Genomic DNA, 18,156 nt, shown 5'->3' with positions numbered 1-18,156 from the left:
AATCACTGAAGCCTGTGTCCGACTCCTCTTGTCGAACGTTACAGTATTTTACTTATAGGCTATGAGGTTTATCTTTTCAATACTGTTCAAGGGTGGGAGTGAGTTTTTCAAACAGACCAATGGCTGAATAGCATAAGTCGTAATTTCGACTCGGATAGGCTGAGAGGGCTTCTAGCTGTGACGCAACGACCATAATGTATCATGATTGGCTCAAGGCCCCTGACGTGTAAAGTAACTAAGATGCCCATTGGTCCATGGTAGTAGGTTAAACTGGGGATTGTATTTTTGTTCCTGTGTCAACGAAAAGAAGAAAAGAAGAGTAGCCAGCAATCAGACCCGGCTAAGTTTCATCAGAGATAGTTTGTTCACACATTACGGAAACTGCTCCTTGTATCTGGTAATAGCCATACATCCAACGCCTTAGAAGATCTCCTTTTGAAGATGGTAAGTCTGCTAGCCGAGTGTATTGCTACGACCAATGCTAGTAGCTGCTAGCTTGATCCGACGTTTAGCCGTCACCAGCCGTCGAGCTTTTCATTTTGGTTGTGTCTACTTGCTGGAGTCTATGACCTTAATTAGAAATCGTCATCTACATTTGCATAATGTAATAGATTAACTGATTAAAGTAAATACTGTATCATGCATTTCAAATAAACCGAGTGGCGTGTATATTAACGTTGTCAGATACATGCTAGGCTAGTATCGCTAGCGGTACTGAAACACTAACGTAACGTAAAAGTTACCCTACGAGAGGAGAGTCTTTAACAGATGTAGAATAACCCTACGATTATAAAAATGTTCCGTGGCTCTACTGATTGTATAATTGCCAGATTGTCTTATGTCAAACAAATTAAGTTATTTATAAACTTTGTTTTTAGAGTTATGGGATGCTTTAGTGGTGTAAGAGCTGTGTAGCTCAACCTTAACGTCTCAATGTCTTTATTGTTAGGAGTTGAAATAATTATTAATACATAATGAAAAGCAAACGCATATAGATAACCCATTAACTCACCTTAAAGCCCATTAATTTGTATGTTAACAGCTTAAAAGGGAAAATATTCTCAATAGATTGTCAATGTGGCTAAGGCCAGTCGCATTTTATTCATCTTTGTCTAGGTTTTATTGATAACAACACTGATATTAAACAATGTTTGTTGACGTTATTAAAAAGCGGCAATTGCGTCGTTTTTGTCGATGTGCTAAGCTTAACAGATTGATCCTCAAATTAATTTACCAGTTTTCGTTTTGGAATTATTTTTTTTGTATGTAAAATAGAAATCCAGGTGCAAAACAGTTGTCCTGTAATGGAAATAAGAGAACGATGAACTACTTTGTATAGTCTTGGTGATACGATGTAGGATACAAAATGCAACTCATAAGCAGTTCTAAATAACATTGACCGCCATTTAGTAGTAAAATAAAAACTAAAACTCTTGGAAATCAATGTTCTCAACTCTTGAGAGTCTTGAGTTTACATAATGCACACTGGAGGTAACATAACCATCTTTCTGTTTCTGTCCAGAACTCCAATGTGGAGAATTTGCCTCCTCATATTCTTCGCTTGGTCTACAAAGAGGTTGCAGCGTTAGCAGCAGACCCCCCCGAGGGTATCAAGGTTTATCCCAGTGAGGAAGACATCACTGAGCTCCATACAGCCATCGAAGGACCAGGTAAGGATTGCAAAACTGTCGTACCAAACTGGCATCAGCCATTATAAGACAATAAATAAAATAAAAACAACTTTGTATATGTGTTCACAAGGTAAGAAATGTTGCATTATTAGACATTAAACCGTCTTCAGCAGAGAGATACGTCCTGTGTATTGTCTTTTATTCATTTCAAGCTCTCACAGCTGTGTTTTTCACATCTTAGTTTTTGGTTTGGATTTATTTCTGTTGTTTCTGTCGGTTTCAGATATTTTCTTATGATATTATATGTCTGAAACCGTGGTCGAATTGAATTATTGAAAAGTCAATACAGAACATGTATTTTTACATTTTTATCAATTGCACCTGCTTACTATCTGGTTACAAACACATCATTCTCGATGAAGATACTTCAAAGGTCCACTTAAACAAGAGCTATGCCTCGTTCAGACAGACCATGAAAGATTTTCAGTTTACGTAAGTTGACTCAGTTGCCGCTCCATGACCCTGTTTGTTGTTATGTAGCAAGTATCGCAGTCAAGACATACTGTTCATGAGATGAATTCTTTATGCTTTGACAGAGGGAACTCCGTTTGCTGGCGGCGTTTTCCGAATGCGTCTGGTCCTCGGGAAGGACTTCCCTGCGGTTCCACCCAAGGGGTATTTCCTGACCAAGATTTTTCACCCTAATGTGGGTCACAAGGGAGAGATCTGTGTCAACGTGTTGAAGAGGGACTGGAAGGCAGAGCTCGGCATCAGACACGTCTTGCTTGTAAGAGGAACTATCAGTCTTTGCAGTTCTGAGTGTTAGCTGCGCTGCTGTCACTATTTTTACATTTCCATCTCCTTTATTTCCCCACAGACAATCAAGTGTCTTCTTATCCATCCGAATCCTGAGTCCGCTCTGAACGAAGAAGCCGGGCGTTTGCTGTTCGAGGACTATGCAGAATACGAGTCCCGCGCTCGTCTCCTCACAGAGATCCACGCCATGGGCCCTTCTGGGGCCCTTCAGGACCCTAACGACGGCCCCCAGCCAAAGAAGCACGCAGGTGACCCCATGAAGAGAGCTGGACCCAGCGCAGCACCGGTGCCAGCAACTCTGGGCAACGGAGCGAACGCAGCCAGTACCACCAGCAATAGCAACAGTAGCACTAATAACGTAGCAGGGAAAAAGAAAGCAGATAAAAAGAGGGCATTGAGGCGACTTTAATACCTCTGCAAAATTCTCAGTGTGTGTCTGTGTGTGTGTGTGTACGTGTGAGAGCGAGTATGTGTAAATATAATTATTGAAGTTTGCTTACAAGGTTTTTGTTCCCTCTTTTTACCACCTATTAAGACTTTCCACTTTGTACTCATACCTTAGCTTCTGTGTTGCCTCCAGTTTGTCCTGTTGGCATAACAGCTTTGTTAATTATTTCCATACCGAATGAAAAAATATTTGTTACTCTTTTTAAAGGAAAGACAACCCCTTAACTGCGGAAATCATGCGATCCGTTGTATTTTGCCCTCTGCCTTTTGTGAATGAATGAGACAGGGAAAATGTTTCACTGTGCAAATCATGGCCTCTAAAGTCTGTCCAATGAGATCCACCTACTATTGTCTCTTTTTAAAGTGTTTCCTGGTAAATGCTGCTGTGATGGTACTGTGTACTGCACAGCCAGGCTTAACAAATATGTTTTGAATAAAATGAACTTTTCAAATTGACATCAGTGGAAATAATGGTAGAAGTTGTTTGTTAACTCAAACATATTTTTAAATAGTATTTTTCATATTGCTATCTGGATGAAGTAAAGGTATATGGAAAGACTTGGCAGTGGAGTATAAGAAGTCTGTTATGTGGTTCATGGAATCTCAACCACTTTTTTATGTTAATTTTTCTAAAATGGTTTCACTGTTTAGTATTTTCAAAGGTTGTTTATAATCGACATGTTCATATTCAACGGTCTTGTGGTTGTGTGTGAAGACCTAGATCAGTGGCTGTAAGGGAACAGGGTAGTTTGCCAGACTACTTTAATAGAAAATTAAATATCTATTATTTGTATCATAAATACAGTGATGAGACTCACCACTGCTCCCATACAAAGCAATGTGTGTCTCAGGTACCCAGCTCTCCGCCATGTGGATACCTGAGGAGACATCTGTACGACGAAGTCCACGTTTGATAGATCTTGTCTCCCCACTTGTAGTACTGTTCAGGTTTTCTGGGCAGGTTTTCTTTCCATACCAAATGCATGCAGGGCTTACATTTCCCAAGGAAACACTGAAGTGCACTGTCTTAATTTTGGTGGAAAATGTGCCTCTGAATCACCTGTCACTGCAGATTGTTGGCTGGATATTTTGTGTCCATTGTAAATTATTTAAATTAATAAAACATTGAAATACAAGAAGTTAAATGAACAAAAGGAGTCCTCTTATTTTGGGTTCTTTGCCTGCATAATAATGTATTATAATAGAACCTTATCTGTTCTGCAATAATAGGTAAATGGGTACGGCTCTTACTGCTCTGTGACGTACAAAAGCACTTTATTTACCATATAGAAGTCTCCTGTTATGCAGTGATGGAATGACCATTATGACAAATCTGTAATTGCATCCACCCCAGTAAAGCAGTGAGTGAAAGTGCACCCGGTAGCGCGTCATTGGCCCATAATGAAGGGCTCCACCGGCCTCTGTGCAGACGTGCAGCAGCCCATCCACCCACCTGTGTAGAAATAGCAGCCTGCAGGTAATTATCAGACCCTTCATAGACACCTGGGGATCCACATAGCTCTTACCAAAGCCTCGTCTTAGAAGCGTTTACCTCCTTCCCTAATCTCTATGTTTACCAATCCATGCTTGTCATTTTCCTTGCTGTTATAAAAAACAACAACACATGTGTTTTAAATGTTCAATTATATGAATCTTCGGTCGGTGTTGAATGCATGCTGGCTTTCCTGCTTCACTACAGTGTAATGCTATTAATTATGATTCATCCTGTAGGCCCGCAATGTGTGATCACTAATTCAATTGATGTAACACACTCCTCATTTTGAATCTGCAGAAAACCCAAAATCCGGTTTCATTCATGTGCTGAGGATGTGAGGATCGTGAGGAGGCAGTGACTGTGACGGTGGCATGAAGCCAAACAAATGCCAACTTCATCTCTGACACAGGACTGCATCACTGCGTGTCCTTCACTCCTACCTTCACATTACTACATCTCCATGCGTCCTGCTCGTCTTTAACTTGAAGACATCTCCATGCACGTCCGGATCTAATTGACAGTTTCGTTCACGCTCCAGTGTTACAGCTTTTGCGCCAATCCTCTCCCCTTTCCCGTTTTTATCGCTTTCATAATTGCCACCAACATAATGACACAGTTGCTGTGGCAACCATGTCTCTCTTTTTCTCTTTCTCTATCTCTCACACACACATTACACACACACAAAGAAAACACACTTTGGATCTCGGATTTCTTCTGCTGAAATTACCGACTGCTTTAATTTAATTATGTTAAGTTTTCCTCCACATTTTTAAAGCATGTTCCAACTCTGCGTTTTACTTTTATGATTAGCTAGGGAAGCTCATTTCCTGACATTATTTTTTTTCAGATTATGTTTAAAGCAGATTTTCAGAGTCAGTCAATTAAAAACAGATTAAATGGAGGGGAATAAAGATGCACGCCACCAGTTGAATGGGCCTAATGACCATCCGCGCGGAGCCTGATCAGTAGTTGTCTGATCGACCAATCACAGACCCCCACCCCCCCCCCTCCCGGCAGACTAGTCGCAGTTAGGCGGTGTAACCTATCTCGCCTGGAAACTATGAAGGGAACCAGCTTCACTCGATCCTAGATGGAGAAAAGTTAAATTGGAGGATTTTTTTTTAATTTGGTGACGCGTTTCGTTATTTTGACCACCTGCATTTCGGCGTGTTTTCCGGGATAGTTGCACAATAACTTGTGCTGTAGGCTACAACAAACGGAATTTTCCAAGCCTGTAGTTTTATTGCCTTGCCACATGTCTCAGAACATCTCGTCGGGCTCTCACTCTCTCTCCTGCTCATGTTTTTCTCTCCTTTTGCCAAAATATTGGATTACCAATAGCCTGATGAAGACACATCATAGAGAGATGCAGCACTGTTAAAAAAAAAAAAACCTTTTTAACAGGTGGCAGATCCAGCAACAGTTCAAGCTGTCCTGATCATCCTGTGCCACAATAACAGGCTACCATCTGAGAGACGCTGAGATACAGTGCGCAGGCTCTCAGCGCTATTCTACACCATCAAACCCCAGAGCAACGCACAGGTAAGACACGACATTATGCACCTTCTATTCATGCAACGCCAATTTACCGAATTACACGTACAACTGTTTGATAGCTTCATTGTGTGTTTCTGTCTGTATGAAAAATTTAGTTTGGCTTGTGTTTAGACGCATCAGCTGGACACTGTCAAACAAAACATTTGGATGAAAGCTGCGCCACAGAAACATCTGTAGGCTTTGTGCTGGGCAGGCATCGTTTTCATCACTTAGACACTTTAATTGACTGCACATTGCGACATTATCATCATAATGTTATTTAGACCGACATATCCAACCGGACTACACACACACACACACGCACAAACACACGCACCGGCACGGATACACCCACGCACTCTTAGCCTCCTAATACATGCAAGTAATTTCCATAAACCGCATGCTTGTCGTTTGCAAGTTGCAATTTATTAACCGTACGAAGTATATGGTTTGTAATCTGAGTTGTTGTCCAAATGCAAAGTCACTGCGCAGCAGATATTTCACTGATAAGAAGGACTGAAGCTGCTCTCAGCTATTTCCCCCGTAATTAATTGTCCATTTGCATCAGCATGACTGGCATTTAGGTGTTTTTCGCTATTGATTTACATCGTTTTTGCAACAGCGTGTCTTAAGGAAAAAAAAGGGGCCATTTTGTTTCATTTCCAACAAACACCTGTTGAAATTGTTGCCTGCCCAGCCGTCTGCACAGCCGGCTTCATGCAATGGAAGTAAAGGGAGCCGTTTGGTTCATTTGCGTGGATAGAATTGCTTGCAGTGAAAGGAAACAGTGGAAATGTGTTTTTCTCCCTCCAGTGGCCGTGCAACCCAGGGATGCATCTTCACAGTTCTGAATGTGTTGCCCTTCACCCTTTAGTTCCCATGCTCACTCTATCTCCCTCTCTACTGCATTGCTTCAACAGCACAGCATAGATAATGCCTACAGGAAAACATTTGATGTTTTGTCTACGTTATGTCACTTTGCTGGACAGATGTTATATCAGACTTAACAGTTTTGGATGCATTTTTTTCAATTCTTATCTTGAATTTCCGTTTGTTGTATTTGGACATATTCATCGGAGAATGGTTTGGACATATTGGCCAGAAAATCCTCATGTGAACGTAGAGCACAAAATATGGTAATGGCGAGGCATCAGGGTCATCTTGTTGAGCAAGAGACGGGCAGATGTGACTTTGAAATCTGGATTGTCTAATGGTGTAGATTGGATTCTGCCTCCCTTCTCTTTCACTGCCTCTTTCACTCACACACAGACAGAGCTGCAGTGCTATTCTGAGAGAGTTAGCTGCCTCAACCCACGCACAGAATCTGAGAAAGAGAGAAAAGGCAGAACGAAGGAGAAAAGAGGAGAAGGAGGGAGCAGGAGGAATAAAGGAGAGAGAAAGAGACTGCTACATTAGGTTTACAGAATGTACTACAGTCTCTCACATGCACACAAAGCCTTTTAACAGTTTCACATGATCCCTCTTTAAATGTTCCAACAGCAGCTGATTTACAGTCTTCATCTGCACTCTTCTTGTGTGTGGCATTGACTGTATTTGCAGATCTGCTTGGCTGTGCTGTTTGTGTGATGTTCTATGTTGTATTGGTAAGTGCTGGGAGAAATGTACTTGATTCTGTGCCACCCACACACCGCCCTCCCACTCATGGTCGTCTCTGCATCTATACCTCTGGCTCTTCCCGCTCGCCACAATCTCTATGCTCATTTAAATCCCTACCCTGCATTTATCCCTCTGCTCTCGTTCTCTCTTTCTCCATCACTGGCTTTTCAGGAGCTCCCGCAACCAAACAGGCACACAAACACACACTCGGTACCTCACAATGCAATTATTAAAAATGACTGTTTTGTGTCAATAAGTGAGGTATCGGGGCTTCTTCCTAACCATGCCTCTCGTTTTGTGTTACAGCGGACACTCTGGCATTACAGGTTTATCGACGTGAAAACCTGAAGACAATTCTGGAAATCAAGCAGAACATTTAGAGAGGACGGAAAAACACTTTTGGAACATTAATCATTGGGGGGAAGTGAGTCTTTGTTACTCGTTCTTCCTTTGCCGAACTCTCCTCAGAAGGTCAAAGGAGCATGTAACCGAAACAAGTGGAGCCCTCTGTGATTTCAGCATTCTGTCTCCCCCATCTGTGCCTACATTCGCCGCTACAGATAGGGACGTTTTTGATAATTACATGTAATTATAATTTCTGTGGGAGACAGATCTGCCTCTGTCTATTATTGCCAACACCTCCAACACAATAACTTCACACATTTACATATTTCTCAACAAAAGTGATATTCTTTGAAGACAAATCAGGAATAATTTTACTTAGAGAGACATGTCACATAGAGACAAAATGTGCCATTCAGTTCATATCTAATTAGTAAAACGGTTGAATGACACGGGTAACTTTTTGTGCCTAAAAGCTGAATAGGGAGCATTTAAAGTCTGTGACGTTTGCAATGTTTTTCACAGGCTGGGAGTCATTTTCTTGTTTTATGCTTACTCCTAAATTTTAGCTGCAACCGTCTTCTAGCACCTAAACTGAGCCTTCCTCATTAATCATCGGCCAAATCACAGTAACAGTCTGTGTGGATGCTCAATAATCCAATCATAGAGAAGATTGAGATAAAGTACGCAAGTACGCATTGTATCTACAGATGTGATGAGTGCCTAGAACAAGAGATCATGGAGAAAGGTCTGTGTCTCAGAAGAACTAAGCATCATTACTGGCCGTTTTCCGTCAGTGGTGCAGTCTGTTAATCTCATGTGATTGTTTACAAAATACATATTAAGAAATATAGATTTCATACATTTTTTATGAAGGGAATTGCTTACAGCTTAAATAAGTGCCAATTCTGAATGTGCCAGACTGAAACAGTCATCCGGGAATGAATAAAACAGATACAATTGTTTACATTTGATAAAACACTGGCCATAGACCATAGTTCAAGTGCCATGGTCAGTAAAAATGTATAGGACTGCCATATTTTATTGAAAATCCTTGCTACTCCTTTTAACTGGCCTTTTTGGTTACAAATGAATTCCATCCAGCAGTACGTCAGAGTCTTGTTCTTTTGTTCAGCGGGAAGTGTGGAACAAGGCATTAAGGACTAAAAGCATGAAGATTGTTGTTTTCAATCTGTCCTTTTTACAAAGCCGCATCCATTTTAGTCTTCTAGACTTGAAAGGACAAAAGATGAAGTCATTACGCATTCAGAGTTCCTTTCTAGCAGTAAATTAAAATCATTTTAATACCATTATCGACCATTACTAAAACCTACCAACTGTTTTTATGGTGGTAGACCTTTTCATTTGTATTTTTCCTGACCTTTTCTAATATTACTCCATATAAATAATCAGTTTCTACATTTCAGTGTCTTTAAATTTCATCATCCAACATTACTGAATGAAACTACTGATACATCATAAATATTTAGTAGGTTGTACATGCTACTTGAATATTTCACATGCCATTTTAGTGGGTTAAACGGCAAAAGCGGATACTGCATTGACTCAACAACAGAAAATAGATCTCTTAGTCATGTAAAAATGACGCCCACCACCAATCTTCGAGTCCTCGCTGTCTCCCTGCTCTCCCTCCTCACCGCCCCTCTCACCACTGTTGTGGAGACCTCTCCGTCCCCCCTTCCTCAGCAAATAGACCCCCCAGGGAGGCCTTTCACCGAGCAGCCAAAGACTAGCCGCGGCCCCCCTCTCCTGCTCCTCGCCATGCAGGCCATCATCAGGCCAGCTGCTCTTCAAGGCAGGACCAAAGCACCCGAAAAACTTCCAGAAGCCTCATTTCTCGAGGAGCTTCCGAGGCCCCTTCCCCAGGTCATGTTCCCCAAAAATGTGACTTCATCAAAGGCCCTTGCACCTCCCTTAGGCGCTGCCCAGGTAGCGCCCATACCACCCCGTTTGGTGGAGGTATGGATTGATGTATGTCGGGGTTATTATGACGTAATGGGACAAATTGACACCTCTTTCAATTGCTCCAAGGACTCGTTCATCTTTTGCTGTGGAACCTGCCACTACCGCTTCTGCTGCCCAGACCGAACCCGGCAACTGGATCAGGAGAGTTGTACAAACTATGACTCTCCAGACTGGGCCAAGCCACAGACAGACCCCATGATGTTGCCAGATGAATTAGGTCCCGACCCAGACTTTGATCCACTGAAGCAACAGAGCCACAACACAGGCTTTGTCATTGGAGGCGTGATCGTGTTCATGGTGGCTGTCGCCGTGGGAATCAAGGTGGTCTTCAACAAGGTTCAACAGGAAGCTAACCAACGGGACCTCAACATGCCCAGGTGAGGCTTTAAAAAATGCTTTCCCATCAACTATCACTGCTGGATCTGTTACTTCATTCAACGTATGAATACTGTAATTAAGGTGTTCATGACTCCATAAATGGCCCAGATTCAGCATTCTGGGCTCTGAATAATGTTGTTAGTCATCCGATGAAACATTTGATCTTCATCGAGTGGCTGCTGCAGAATTTATGGTTGTTTGGATCCCTCTGGGCTTTTTATCTCGTATAGGGCCTATGATCTTGGCAATAAAATATGCATTTTGATTTATGTACAGGTTGCAATTTTCTGTCTTTGGCTTCAGTAGTGGAGGATGGTGGTTGTAGACTCATATGGAGGATTCGGATTATTCCATAAAAAATGTAAACGATTAATACTGTTTTTTTCCCCTACTAATTCATTTACTGTTAGTGTTATCATTGTAAACAATTGTATAACAAACTAATGGGGATTGTGAAAAAGACACAGTTAAAATACAGTATATACATATTTTTTAAAATCCTTATCAAGGTGTTTTCAAATAAAATTACCTACGTACACTTATCCTCACATGAATGAGTAATCTGTTACCTACCAATATACTATCCAAATTAAAACCCTGTGAATCATATTGATAATGGCAAACATATACGAAAATACTAGTCACAAAAGATTACTAAGCAAGTTTTCATGAATGTTAAATGTTCGTCAGCAGCCATTCGTTTATTTTCAGTTTAATCTCGTTTTCACTTTCTGCATGTGTTTATTTCATCATTAGAGCCCTGGTTGACATGCTGCGGCACCAGTCAAGCCCTGTCCAGCAAGATGAGAGAAACAACAGCGTGGCTCTGGCTGTAGGTGATGGGACTGGGACACTGGGGAGACCTCCGAAAAATCTCTACGCCCCAGGACTGCCGAGCAAAGATAACAGATGTGAGTGTTTAGGTTTTCTTTTTTTTACAGCGCTAGTGAATAGCACAATCAGAGCTTTTGTAACTGCATCCTCTGAGTGCCGAGGCACAGCGTGTTTGTCACGTCTGCATGTGAACGCAGGTTGTTTTCTGTGTCCCATAATCAAGATATCTTTATATCCATTGGGCATTATATAAAAAAAGAAAAGGAATCTGAAGAGTAATGCTCTTAAAATACATATGCTTTACATGATGATGTGGGGACACATGTGCATGAGAGATGATGTGAAGGTGAATATATGCAGATACAAAATGTCTATAGTTGCCTTGATCCTTTTATGTTAAAGGACCATTGAACTGGAAACTGCCTGACATCCATTTTGAGATGATTACCTTATGTTCTTTTGATTTGCAGTGGGAAATATTCAGCACAATTTCATCCACCCTTCAGGCACCAGCCCCAAACACACTGCGACTATCGGTAAGCAGCTGGTGAAAGCTAGGCTCCCATGTAAATTACATGCAATCACCATAATGCTTAATTTACCTTGTTCTGTTTCATTTAAGCTCAAAAGAACTCTCATTCATCCCAACAATGATAATGATTGTCAGAGCTTTGGTTCCTTGTGTTGAGCTATGTTAAATTCTGACTGTCTGAATGTGTGCAGATTCACACACAGCTACGTGTGGCGCGCTATCTCCAGAGGAGCAAATCTCATTTAACACGCTGCCGTTTTCTCCCCCTGTGGTCTGTGTAGAACGCACCCCCCGGATGAACAATGCTCAGCTGGCAGCTGGAGGCACCCTGCTTTCCAGTAAACACAACAACACCAAATCCCAGCCGGCCTTCCACCACTCCCTGCACAACCTTGCTCAGCTGCCGCCCTCCTACGAGAGTGCCACCAAGCCTGAGCTCAACCGATACTCCTCACTCAAACGCCTCGGTAAGTACCTTAATTTTCAAGAAATTAGGACAAATGTACCTGCTGTCTGCCCCTGTCTCCCCGTAAGTACTGCAGCACGGTGACACTCTTGACACTTTGGCACAAAGGGCAAGACGCGTCATAATGTGCTGATGCTGTTGACTGTGTTGATAAACAACATTCAGAGACATTTTGTTTGGCTTGCAGAGAAAGGTCTTGATGAGTACTCGTCTGGTTACTGCACCACCAAGCGCCGGCCCCACACCGCCCAGCCGGCCCTTCAGTCCTCTCAGCACCACCTCCACTGGGGTGGAGACTACACCTTGAGTGGGAGAGGAACCCTTCCCCGGCACGCAGTCCGTCCCTGGATCCCGCCTCCGCCTTCTGGCATGCCTGCTTCACCCACACCCAATCCTTACCCTCTGGATCCCCCGGAGCCCCAGTACAACCCCAACTACGAAACTCTCTCCAAGCCCAGGAAAGTTAAACCCAATGACCAACTGCTCAACATGGGGGACGTCCCAGGTAACACGGGGACACTGTCCAGGATGTCCAAGAACCAGCAACACCAGTACTACAAAGCCATGGTTGCCTCCAACAAGAACACCAACACGCAGACGCTCACCAGGCAGGGGAGAGATGGGAGAGATGGGAGGCAGGAGAGAGATGGGAGGCAGGAGAGAGATGGGAGGCAGGAGAGAGATGGGAGGCAGGAAAGAGATGGGAGGCAGGAGAGGGATGGGAGAGATGGGAGAGATGTGAGAGATGTGAGAGATGTGAGAGATGTGAGAGATGGGAGAGATGTGAGAGATGGGAGAGATGTGAGAGATGTGAGAGATGGGAGAGATGTTAGAGATGGGAGAGATGGGAGGGATGGGAGGGATGGGAGGCAGGAGAGAGATGGGAGAGATGGGAGGCAAGAGAGAGATGGGAGGCAGGAGAGAGATGGGAGGCAGGAGAGGGATGGGAGGCAGGAGAGGGATGGGAGGCAGGAAAGGGATGGGAGGCAGGAGAGAGAGGAACGGCTACTCATGTCCCCGGACCATTTGGAGGAAAGGATGGGGGTCGGTGGGATGGGGGTCGTAGATCCGTACGCCCACACAGGAGGGGCCGTCCCCACGCTGCCCCGCCAGCAGAAGGCCCAGTCCCAGCAGAACGTCTGCGCCACGCCCTCCCTCGACCGACACCACATGATCAAGATGAACTCTCACCCCACGTCCGGACGCGAGCAGGAGAGGAACACGCCCATGACGGGGCACATGAGCGCAAACATGGGCTGGCAGGGGGAGGGGCCCGGGGCGGGGGTAGTCATGGGAACAGGAACACTAGGGGGCCACAGTGCCAGGAGGATGGCTTTCGCAGCAAAAAGGCAGAACACCATTGAGCAGCTACATTTCATACCAGGAGGGGGTGGCGGGGGATCGTCGGGGAGTGCAGGAGGGAGTCAGGGGATCAGGACGGGGAGCAAAAACGAGGTGACGGTGTGAGGTTTGTGCCTAATGTAGAGTTTACCCCTCATCAAAGGGATGGGAGTAGATCACCCTTCTGCATTTAACTATTAGATATATAACTACAAGAACTAGAAGTATAAAGTATAGTAACATTAGAATGTGTTTAGGCTATTCAAATTAGTGTAATCTAGTAATTCAATAGCTTAAATATGATTAATCGGTTAAAAATCTAGGTGGGGAATATCTGTAACAATTATGTGATAGCCTACGTCAGCCATATTTTGTAACAAAGTTTGCCATATACAGCGGTGCCATTACTTGTAGAAAGACTAAAAAGGGTGAAACAAAACCAACCGAAGTGTCGTTCATCATTTTGTTTTTATATATTTTTCAAAAAGTACTCAGGAGCCATATTAGATAGGGAACAAGAGGATATATATATATATATATATAGAGAGAGAGAGAGAGAGATAGATAGATAGAAGAGGTCGCTGCAGAGAAGGAGCATGTAGAGTATTGTATCACAGAATTTAACAGAAAATTGAGCCAACTACCTGCTGGACTGTCAACCTGCTCAGCTCTCGCCAACATTGATTGATTAAACTGAACCTCATGGGTGAGCAGCCCGGTGGACCAGAGGAGCGGGAGTGAACCATGTGCCTGGAGAGGGATTTTGGAGATCTGATACTCAACCTCATCCTGACACAGGGAGACAAACCTTTGTGTTGCTTCCTTTGATGACGAGGTGGGGGCTGTTTACGACTTGGACACAGCAGCCTGTTGGCAGGACTCCACACCTGATTTTAAAAGCGCGGACGTACCCACATCACCAATCTGACGCCTGGGTTGCCTAGTTTTCCATGTGACCTTAGATCCAATCCCCAGAGAGACTCACACTCTGGTCACTGTTACACTGCAGTAAGCTGACGTTAGATAACGTTATGGGTGATTTTTCCCCCTAACGTTCCCATCTATAGATCAGGACCTAACTGTAAGAACATTGGGCTACCAAATAATATAGAGCCATCTGTCACGTTATTACAAAAATATCTTGACAAAAACATAAACGAGCCAGGAGACGCATGTGTTCAGTTTACCAATAAAGAGGCAACTTGCTTTAATTGCAGGTTGTGAACGAAGAGCAAAGGTTTTTCTACAGAGCACAAATGAATAGACCGTGACGCAGAGGTTGCACTTACACAACTGTCCTTCAAAGCCATTTACGGAGATACAAAGAAAATACCACAGAGGAAGCTGGTCTGACAATCACCATTTTATTATTCTCACCAGGTGACAAATTACAAAAGGCAGATATTTTGTACAGTCAAAGGATTGGCTTCAGAGCAAGCCAAAAAAAACTCTGAGTCAGGAGAGAGAGGGCGACCTGAGGCCTTCTCCTGCATGGCTCATATGCCGTAAGAGACTCGGATGATTAGGAAGCCCTCCCCTTCCTCAAGAGGAAGACCTTGCTGTATCATAACGCACTTCAGCCAGTATGAGTAAAAAAAAAAGGAAAAAAAAGAAAAGAGAAAAAAAAATGTTCATCAATAACAACGCTTATCAATACTAAGGGCTATCCTATCCTATATACTGTAGTATGTGATATCTGTGGTCCATATAAAATACTATCTCTTTCTCTTGATTTTGTGTTGATATTGTCATGTTGTATTAAGTATTAATGTGTACAAAAAACAAGAGCAATTTAAGCACAGTTCAAAGAGAAGCACAGAGACAAAACAATTGTTTTTGCACAAATCTATCCCAATATTTGCACCTGATACAGACTTACTCTGTATCGTGTCCTCAAAGTTTACAATCTGTTCAAGCACGGCTGACAGTGGGACTGATCAATGGAGGCTATTGTATTGAGAGAGGATTTTTTTTATCAACATGAAATCAGAGATCATTTTGGCAGATCAAAGAATTAACTTGTTACTGCTTGATTTTTGTTCAGTCATATGGAAGGATACAGATATCAAATACTGACCAACAGAAACACAGATTTCATCTGGACAATCTTCCTATACACAGTGCTAAATGTAGTTGTTATGAATATGATGGAGTGTTATTATTAATAATTATTATAACTGTTATGGTTATTATTAACAATTATCTTATGATGTGATGTTCTTTTACTTGGTGGGATTTAAGTGTTTATTGTTTTTAGATAACTAGAATTCTCATGACTAGTTTTTTTTTTTGGTTCATGGTCATAAACTCAAGTTTTTAAAAACATTCCAAATCTTGATGCATGCCAGCTCCATTTCATTGAGAGGAAGTTACAGAATGCCTGGATTTTAAGGTCATCGATGCTTTTATGGCCACTTTCTCCAGCTGTATGTACGTACTGTGCCTAGACATCGGCCTTATGACTTCTTGATCTCAAGTGAAATTAGGTTTCCACTCGGGTATTCAAAATATCTATTGAAAAAATCTGCAGCCTTCTAAACGTATGTGTAGACGACGGTGTCTTAACAGCCAGTGAGGGATAGGTGTGTTCGGGACGGGACAGACGTTTATTATCCAGACTGGAGGCGGTCTGCTGTCTCCACTACAGATGACCCCATAACATTGTGGATTGTACACACTGAAACCCATGATGCCATAATGTATGTGTGTTCGGATGAATGTTTATTACACAGGTTGGAGAGAAACGGAGCTCTGATGGAAACCTGAATGCTTTGAGTGTCTTTTTTCAGGGAAATAGGACAGTTGACATACAGTAGTATTAGATTTTTTTAATAGAGCCACAAAAGGTCTGTAGCAAAGTCTGTAAAATCTCACAAGCCATATCCATTGAAACTCATCATTCACAATTTTATAAATGGTTAATCTAATTTGTGCAAGTATTGTATTTTGTATAGCTAGTACAATCAGAATATTTTGAGTGATCTCTTCAACATTAATTTAAGGGTTCAAAAAATTATGTGTTAGTAGTTAATGAATTGTACAGTGCCAAACTCATAACATTTTGTTGTCTTTCTATTGCCATAGCCTCCTACAACACTAAAGGGGTTATTTATTTTTCCCATCTGAGAACTAACGCACAGGCAAGTTAGCTAAAAGAGCTAGTTATTAGAAATAAATTAATGAATATTGTGTGTGTTTTTAGCATTATGAATTCATTTTAGAGGGAGGATGGTTAATGGCCACAAGAAATGTAAAGCATTGCGAACAGTAAATTGTATGGACAGGGACCGTGTCCAGTATATCCGGTAATTCACGAATTTATTTTCATGACTATACATTTCAAAACTACCCTTTTGTTATTGTTCAATGCATTGATCCCCTTGGATACGACAGTGACTTACAAATAATTTGTATAATAAAGTTGGTGGAAAAAACGTTTTGTCTTTTATTATAGAGTTTGGGTTTCTTGCACTATGAATATAATAACATTTTTTATTGTTATTAAATATTTTAGCTCCAATCCATTTTTGTTTACCTGATATATGAATGGTCACTAATTACACTTCTTTGGTACTTGCACATTGCTTATTAATATAACAAAACCATGCCACTGTCATTCAACAGTGTTGGCAAATTAAATATTGTCTTGGTATTTGATACTTTTAAGATATTCCTCAACCATTAAGGCTTTTAAATTATTTCCTTGAAAATGTAACCTGGGCTGTATGAATTCAAATGACTTACTGAGAGAAAGATTGTACATTACATTTCGCAGGAGGGGATCTCCAAGTTCCTGGTTGCTGAACAATATCCTTCAAAGATTAAACAATATATTAATTTTCAGAAAGACGTCTAAGTTGATTGTTCACAGAAATATAGTACAGGGCTTCCTATTTTATGTGCAAGTAAGTGAAATTATGAGAATCCTTTTGAAAAAAACACAATACCGGATAAACAACAATCTCTTCCCTGGAAAGTATTTAGTTGACAGGCACATTTTCAGTGGTGGTATTATTTGAATCCTCATATAAAAGCAAGTTATAGTTAGGATAAAGCTGTTTCTGCACAAAACTCCATCTTACTTGACATTTGCACACCACACCACACCACACCATTCAATGAGTGGAATGCTCAGAGGAAATATATTGGGAAATTGAGATTCATAATAATCACAAGATGAATTCATGTTTTATAATGGGTCAAAGACACAGTAGCTCTATACTGACAAAAAGTCCTCTTGGCTTCAGTATGTTAGTGGACACAGAGAGTGGGGATAAAATCCCACATCACCAGGGTCTCAGATATTGTATAAGCCACATTAAGGCTATACAGTGCCGGTGGGAGAGGACAATGGTGCTTTTAAATGAAATGAAAAGGCGAAATATGTCTTCATATATTTCTCAGCTCGAGACCATCTGATGGCAGAGTTATATCATACTGTACCTGCTGGATCCGCAAAGTGAGGGGAGGGCTGTGGAGCTCATATTTAAAACCTCCTGTGAATACTTTTATTGCATTGAAATTCCTGAAGGCTTAAATAAAGGAGCAGACAATGGCATTGCTCTGATACAGAAATAATTTGTACAGGAGGTAAACAAAGGCCACAAAATATATTGTGTTTGATTTAGGCACTGGCTGCCACTGATGCATTACAGCCATTGTAATTTGCACATTTCACCACCAGGAGGTTCAGTGCACCTCTCTGCTCTGAGACAAAATGAAGCCCTCACTCAAA

General features: G+C 41.9%; 2 protein-coding genes across 3 annotated transcripts; both read left to right on the top strand.

Moving 5' to 3' along the window:
- The first annotated feature begins 248 nt into the window (after positions 1–248).
- Positions 249–3,350, top strand: ube2s (ubiquitin-conjugating enzyme E2S). The gene is made up of 4 exons (XM_079693514.1): positions 249–444; positions 1,523–1,670; positions 2,228–2,418; positions 2,509–3,350. Exons 1-4 carry the CDS (start codon positions 442–444, stop codon positions 2,854–2,856), a joined length of 690 nt encoding a protein of 229 aa, XP_079549640.1. The 5' UTR covers positions 249–441; the 3' UTR covers positions 2,857–3,350.
- A 2,037-nt stretch (positions 3,351–5,387) lies between these two features.
- Positions 5,388–16,870, top strand: shisa7a (shisa family member 7a). Of its 2 annotated transcripts, XM_079694589.1 has the most exons (7): positions 5,388–5,931; positions 7,426–7,529; positions 7,849–10,247; positions 11,005–11,159; positions 11,553–11,618; positions 11,896–12,081; positions 12,268–16,870. In XM_079694589.1, the coding sequence occupies exons 3-7, from the start codon at positions 9,385–9,387 to the stop codon at positions 13,545–13,547; spliced, it is 2,550 nt and encodes an 849-aa protein (XP_079550715.1). In that variant the 5' UTR covers positions 5,388–5,931; positions 7,426–7,529; positions 7,849–9,384; the 3' UTR covers positions 13,548–16,870. The 2 variants fall into 2 exon arrangements, with proteins under 2 accessions (XP_079550715.1, XP_079550714.1); XM_079694588.1 differs by lacking the exon at positions 7,426–7,529.
- The last annotated feature ends 1,286 nt before the right edge of the window (positions 16,871–18,156 follow it).

This window comes from Notothenia rossii, assembly GCF_949606895.1.
Source record: "Notothenia rossii genome assembly, chromosome: 7".
In the NCBI taxonomy this organism is placed as follows: domain Eukaryota; kingdom Metazoa; phylum Chordata; class Actinopteri; order Perciformes; family Nototheniidae; genus Notothenia; species Notothenia rossii.
This window is presented reverse-complemented; position numbering and strand designations above follow the sequence as displayed.